Source organism: Electrophorus electricus, chromosome 12 (assembly GCF_013358815.1).
Source record: "Electrophorus electricus isolate fEleEle1 chromosome 12, fEleEle1.pri, whole genome shotgun sequence".
Lineage (NCBI taxonomy): Eukaryota > Metazoa > Chordata > Actinopteri > Gymnotiformes > Gymnotidae > Electrophorus > Electrophorus electricus.
In genome coordinates this window covers 115,001-122,305 of record NC_049546.1, presented here as the reverse complement: position 1 = coordinate 122,305, position 7,305 = coordinate 115,001, and the positions used below count along the sequence as shown (strand labels likewise).

Genomic DNA, 7,305 nt, shown 5'->3' with positions numbered 1-7,305 from the left:
CTCCACTGCCCTCATTTCCAGTTCCTCCAGGGTGGAGAGTCACACGACGCTGTGTGTCTTACTGGCGCAAAGCTTCATTTATCCAAAGGTGAAATTCTTCTGCGCACGCCCATTAGGACGGACCGAATACATTTGACAAGAGGCCGCCAATTAAAAAACTCGGACTAGGTACCTTGTACCAGTAAAGCGGATTATTTCATTAATCACTGTCGTGACAGAAGCGTGCTCTTAACAAGTAAGTTCGAAAGTCTTTCTATTTTTTAACCCCAAGAAAGTTTTGAACGTTTTAACTACGTGTATGCCTCTCACACTATTCTGCAAAACTAACGTGAAGCACATTTCACACACCCATAACACAGAGGTATAAAAGAAACGAGGGAACCGAAAAGATGAGCCACAACACGCACGTGGAAGATCAGCTGCCGCCGCCGTACTACCAGGGCACCGACCTCGCGGAAGGCGAAGAGGACGAAATGCCGGCTACGGAGAAAGACCTCGCTGAGGACGCGCCTTGGAAGAAGATCCAGCAAAACACGTTTACTAGATGGTGCAACGAGCACCTCAAATGCGTCAACAAGAACGTCAGTGATCTCCAGAAAGACCTCGGCGACGGTCTAAAGCTCATAGCGCTGCTGGAAGTTCTGAGTCAAAAGAAAATGTACAGAAAGCATCACGTCAGACCTAACTTCAGACAGATGAAACTAGAAAATGTGTCAGTGGCTTTGGAATTTCTTGACAGGGAGCGAATCAAACTGGTATCAATAGGTAAGTTCTCTTTATACAGACTGAATTACATTAAATTACAGCCAGAGAGGGCGGATGAGTTTGAATTTTAATGGGACTTATGCTAAAAAGAAATGCCCTATTCCATCCTCTTTGTAGCCCCCCCCCCCCCCCGAACACACACACACACACACACACACACACACACACACACACACACACACACACACACACACACCTTTCTTTGAGATTTCAGCTGTAATGAGGTGTCAGTTCCCCAGGTCCTGCTCTGTGTAGCCATGATTCAGTGTAATGTAGCACACATATGTACACATAGGACACAGCAACTGGTGGTGGACTGGAAGGCAAGTATGATGTGACATGGTAGATCCAGAAGTGTTATATCCTGTCCGTGGAAGCGGTGAATGAAGAGGCCAGCAGGGATAGTGCACCTCTGCTGGAGGGTACACGCTAAGTCTTTATCACTTTTGACTGGCACATGCCGTATATTAATGGGTGAGTCATGGGTGTGAAAATATCTCCCAGCATATCTTAAATTAGCCTGTGTATGCATGTGTAAAGGTCTAAGACCCTGAAGGTCAGACTCGTAGTTGTGTGGAGGGGACATGAGGTCAGCAACGTGTTGAGTCCCTTCTAGAGGGACAAGTTTGAGTTATCTGCCATTTTAGTTTGTTGGAACAATTAATTTCCATACCAGCTAATCACAGATGCAAACACCTTCATGATAATGTGTGTGTTGTGTTTCTGTGTATCATGTACATGATGTGTGTGTATGGTGTCAGTTTGTCAGTGTATTGTATCATGTACATGTTAATCTGTTAGTGTGTGAGTGATTGTGTGTGAGTTGTATGTTGGCAAGTTTATCAAACAGAGTCACTCCCAGGCTCATTTAATCCTTACGAAGGCTGATCAACATCATACAACCTTTCAGATAGAAAATATGGCTTTTCAAAAGCTAAAGGAAAACATTCTGGTTATTAATATGCTGAAAGCTATGTAAGTGAAACAGTTCTGTGTGATGTTTCTCAGAGCCAGGCAGAGATATTTCGAGTGGGACTGTTCGTTTGAGAGTCTCGGCGTAAAGGGTGCGGTGTCTTGACGCTGGGCACCTACATGCGGCCTGGAGCCTCACCCTCATCCGTTCCACCAATAGACCCTCCTACGAGCTGCGCAGAGCTCTCCTGGTCTGGGAAGGTTGCAGCGTGTTTGTGAGGGACAGGAACAGAGATGGAGGAATTGTCAGTGGATGTTAGGAGTTCTTTCCCTGCTGGAGTCATCTTAGCCCTTTACTCTGCTGGTGTTGTTGTTGGTTTCCTCCTGTCAGGCTGTTTTAACAGCTTTTCTGCTCCACAGACAGCAAGGCCATTGTGGATGGCAACCTGAAGCTGATCCTGGGTCTGATCTGGACTCTCATCCTGCACTACTCTATCTCCATGCCCATGTGGGAGGATGAGGATGATGAAGAGAAGAAGAAGCTCACTCCTAAACAGCGTCTGCTGGGCTGGATCCAGAACAAGGTTCCCCAGCTGCCCATCAACAACTTCAACCGTGACTGGAGAGATGGCAAGGCACTGGGTGCCCTGGTGGACAACTGTGCCCCCGGTGGGTGCTCCAGGAAAAGCATGCAAACCACACTTATCCTCAGTTGGGCTGGATAGGAGTGGTTTGAGTCAGTGAGGAGTTTAGTTAAGCTGGTTTAGTTAAAGTTAGTAACCTATATCCCTTTGTTGTTTTCAGACATTGAGGGGGTTTAGTTAAAATGGTTTAGTCAACCTGGTTTAGTTTAAAAAAAGTGTAGGCCTTTGCTGTTGCTTACATTAGTCATAAAACCAACAGAAAAATAAAGTGCTCCAGGAGAGACATTTGGAGAGGGTTCGGGGTGTTGGAGCTGCAGGGTGGGGAATAACGCCAGTTGCTAAGCTATGTTCAGCAGCTGCTGCATTAGGTCTGCTGTATCTCAGTGGGCTTTTTGTTATCTCAGGCTCCTGTGTAGACATTGCTGTCATGGTCTCACACTAGGCTCAAGCCCCTGAGCAAAGCTTTTTATAACTAAACCCTTTAGTGTCCAAATTAGATACAGACTTCACAAACTACAACACAGTCATTCACAGATATGTGTGGTGACCTTTGGGAACTCATAGGACTAAAAGCTGTAATTAAAATCTCATTTGACAAATAGCTTTTGAGGATTATGTTTTCCTTTTAATATAAATAATAAAGTGTAAGTGTAAGTTATTGTGTCATGTGAAAAGTATGAGTTCTCCTCCGCCCATGTGGAATGTACTTCAGTGTGACCCTTTCCCCTGTTTTGTTGGAAGAAGAGTGGGGTTGTGTTAGTGGTTGTGGAGGGGTTAGTGTGGGGGTTGTGGTGTTGGAGGAGGTGGTGCTCTGTGTTTACTGCAGCGTGTGTGATATTAAGCAGCTCTGTCTCAGGCCTCATCGCTGTGACCATACACGGCTGTGCAGAGAACACACTGCTCATCTCCTCCACTGTTCAGTTCCAGCTCACAACCCTTCAGTTCCAGCCAGTCCAGCAACCCACACCACTCACCGCCTTAAAAAGGAATCGTCTGTTTGAAAAAGGAATCATGTGTCTTATCAGTGAGGATTCCAAAGCAGATGGCTGCATTTGTGCTCACAGCCCACTGGTGACAACGCAACTAAATCACAAACAGTCGTGTGCCAGACCATGCGTGTCATAGAGATCAAGGTGTGATTAGCTACTCTGATTCAGAATAGTCTGGTGCTGTGGTCTGATCTCAGTCTGTACAATGTAAAGTCAGCACTGAAAGGCTGTTGCATTCCGGAAGGAACAGGAACAAACCACAACACTAGACCTAACCCCTAACCCCAACTCTAGACCTAACCCCAAACCCCAACCCTAGACCTAACTCCTAACTCTCAAACCAACCCTAGACCTAACCCCTATCTCCTAACCCCAACACTAGACCCAACCCCAACCCTTAATCCCAACCTCTACCCTAGACCTAACTCCTAACTCTAACCCCAACCCTAGACCTAACCCCTATCCCCTAACCCCAACCCTAGACCTAACTTCTAACTCTAACCCCAACCCTAGACCTAACCCCTATCCCTTAACCCCAATACTAGACCCAACCCCTAACCCCCAACCTCAACCCTAGACCTACCCCCTAACCCCAAACCTAGACCTAGCTCCTAACTCTAACCTCAACCCCAACCCTAATCCCTAACCCTAGACGTAACCCCTAACCCCACACCTAACCCCTACCCTAGACCTAACCCTTAACCCTACACCTAACCCCTGACCTTAATCCCTAGTCTTAACCCTAAAACTTGCTGCTGTGTTGTATGTGTTGGTCTGTGACTGTCTCTGGTCGGGTGTCTGCAGGTCTTTGTCCAGACTGGGAGATGTGGGATCCGAACCAGCCAGTGCGGAATGCTCGTGAAGCCATGCAGCAGGCTGATGACTGGCTCGGGGTACCACAGGTGAGCACACACACATACACACACACACGCACATACACACATATGCAAACGCACACACACACAAACACACACACACACACACATGCAAACACACACACACGCACACACATGCAAACACACACACACACACACTCGTACACACACACGCAAACACACACATGCACACACACACACACACACACACACACACTCATACACACATGCAAACACACACACGCACATTCACACTTGTACACGCACACGCAAACACACACACACATGCAAACGCACACACACACACACACACACACACATATGCAAACGCACACGCACACAAACACACACACACATGCAAACACACACACACACACACACACACACACACACACATACAAACTCATGCACACACACATGCTTACTGCAGAAAATACATGCACACAAACATGCACAAACACACACAATGAAGACAATGAAGACTGCACTCCCTGATCCAAACCCTAACCTTAGTATTAGACCCTGGTCTCTGACCTGCTCTTTGACCTGTGCCCTCCAGGTGATTGCCCCTGAGGAGATTGTGGACCCAGATGTGGACGAGCATTCTGTGATGACATATCTCTCCCAGTTCCCGAAGGCCAAGCTGAAGCCTGGTGCCCCCCTCAAACCCAAACAGCTGTACCCCCAAAAGGCCAAGGCGTATGGGCCAGGTGGGCAGAGCTTGATCAGCTGCAGAGCCAGCTCAGACTGGCTACAGAAACCCGAACCTGCAGTAAACACACAGTGTCACTCTGCTATTCATACAACATATTTAAATATATTTTACTACACTAAACTAAATGTATTTCACTTTTTTACAGTAATGGTTGAATGTTTTAATTTTAAAATTTATGAACACAGGAATTGAGCCTCAGGGTAATATGGTGCTAAAACCAGCTAAATTTACTGTGGAGACGCTGGAGGCGGGGCTTGGTGAGGTCATCGTGTATGTGGAGGATCCTGAAGGCCACACTGAAGAGGTGTGTGATGGTGGACAGCTCATACCCAATCAACCTTTGTCCCAACCCCAGTCCCAACCCCAGTCCCAACCTTAGTCCCAACCTTAGTCCCAAACCCAGTCCCAACCCTAGTATCAACCCTAGAACCAACTCGAATACCAACCTTAGCAACCACCCTAGTACCAACCTTGTGATGATATTCAGTATTGTGCTGATTAATGAGAAAACCATCTAAATTCCATGCTGAGTATGAATCAAACAGCTGAAATAAATATTCATAGCAACATTCATAAACTGCCTGTAAACATTACAAACAACAAAAGCAGGCATGATCATGTCTTTGGGATCTTTTGCGATTATTTCTGACTTTAATTCAGGACTGTGAACCTATTTATTGGGAAAATCAAATTTCTTTCAAAAATTGTTCCAGTAAGCAGAGTATTCAAAGGATATGAGCATTCTGAGTGTGAGTGACAGTGCTGACAGATAGTGATGACACGTCTGACGCTGAGAGTGTCGGAGCTGACGAGTAACAATGCTAACATAATCCATCACACAAAACACATTTACAGAGCTTCTGTTTAACGGTATTCTGTGCTATCTTTCTAGGCTAAAGTTGTTGCCAATAATGACAAGAAGAGAACATACTCAGTCAGCTATGTGCCAAAGGTGGCTGGCCAGCATAAGGTACCCAGTAGATTCACGTGGAGACTTTATCACAGTTACGTCACATAATAGCTGGGCGAGAATGTATTTGTCTGGTGTTCAGATGGCTCTCTGCCCTCTCCTCTTCCCAAGGTGAAGGTGCTGTTTGCAGGGCAGGACATAAATAAAAGCCCCTTCCTGGTAAATGTTGATAAGGCTCTCGGAGACGCCAGCAAAGTGCAGGCGAGAGGTCCAGGGCTGGAGCCCACCGGCAATATGACCAATAAACCCACCTACTTTGACATCTACACTGCAGGTGAGTGTGTGTGTTTGTTAGAGTGTACACTGCAGGTGATTTCTCAGTTTGAAGTGTATCTGATGCTACTCTCTGTGCTCCTACAGGAGCAGGAACTGGTGACGTCAGCGTGGTCATAGTGGATCCTCATGGGAAGAAAGACACTGTGGAGGTTCTTCTGGAGAACAAGGGTGACAGCGTTTTCCGCTGCACCTACAAACCTGTGCTGGAAGGCTCCCACACTGTCCACGTGTCCTTCGCTGGACAGCCCATTCCCAAGAGCCCATACAAGGTGCAGGTCTCTGAGGGTGAGTGTGTTCTTCACTGCTCCAACCTTCCCCCACTGCTCTCCCAACATCTCCAAGTTAACAAATGGAAACACTCTTGTCCTGTTTGTTGTTGTAGCTCCTGTAAGTTCTGCTTCTCCAGCAGTGCAGATTCTCCCACAGTCAGTGCGCACCCCTCCTGCAGGGAAACCCCTCCCCAAACCTAAAGGTGCACCTACGGACCACCCAATCACACAAGGCTTGTGCCTAGCGCCTCCTCTTCTTTGTGCAACATGGCCTGCCCTTCATATTGCGCCTATCTCATTCTGTTCGCTATGGCTTTCTCTGCTTGGTGCGGTTCTTGCCGTGCCTGAGCAGTCTGAACTGTGACCTGCTCTGTGCCCGAGCACTCTGATCTGTGACCTGCTCCGTGCCTGAGAACACTGATCTGTGACCTCCTCTGTGCCCACGCACTCTGATCTGTGACCTGCTCCGTGCCTGAGAAAACTGATCTGTGACCTGCTCTGTGCCTGAGCACTCTGATCTGTGACCTGCTCTGTGCCTGAGCACTCTGATCTGTGACCTGCTCTGTGCCCGAGCACTCTGATCTGTGACCTGCTCTGTGCCCACGCACTCAGATCTGTGACCTGCTCCGTGCCTGAGAATGCTGATCTGTGACCTGCTCCGTGCCTGAGAACGCTGATCTGTGACCTGCTCTGTGCCTGAGCACTCTGACTTGTGACCTGCTCTGTGCGTGCACCCCTAGCTCTGCTTGATAGTGCCTATTGCATCTAAGAGAGAAAGAGACAGAAACAGAGAGAGAGACAGACAGAAAGAGATAGGTAGAGAGAGTCAATAGAGAAAGTGTGAGAATATGTTGGTGTGGAAGGGATGGAGAGAGACAGATAGAGAGAGT

The 7,305-nt window shown here is 47.5% G+C and overlaps 1 protein-coding gene across 2 annotated transcripts in view; it reads left to right on the top strand.

Annotated features, from left to right (window-relative positions):
* Positions 1 to 7,305, top strand: part of flnca (filamin C, gamma a (actin binding protein 280)) — a 26,246-nt gene continuing 18,941 nt past the window's right edge. Inside the window, exons 1-10 of one of the 2 annotated variants that reach the window (XM_035532378.1) lie at positions 1 to 235; positions 360 to 765; positions 2,098 to 2,346; positions 4,115 to 4,212; positions 4,745 to 4,895; positions 5,086 to 5,204; positions 5,793 to 5,870; positions 5,982 to 6,144; positions 6,231 to 6,431; positions 6,529 to 6,618. In XM_035532378.1, the coding sequence (XP_035388271.1) occupies positions 390 to 765; positions 2,098 to 2,346; positions 4,115 to 4,212; positions 4,745 to 4,895; positions 5,086 to 5,204; positions 5,793 to 5,870; positions 5,982 to 6,144; positions 6,231 to 6,431; positions 6,529 to 6,618 (1,525 nt within the window). In that variant the 5' untranslated portion in view covers positions 1 to 235; positions 360 to 389. The remainder of the gene's footprint in view (positions 236 to 359; positions 766 to 2,097; positions 2,347 to 4,114; positions 4,213 to 4,744; positions 4,896 to 5,085; positions 5,205 to 5,792; positions 5,871 to 5,981; positions 6,145 to 6,230; positions 6,432 to 6,528; positions 6,619 to 7,305) is intronic. The other variant, XM_035532379.1, reaches the window with a different exon arrangement.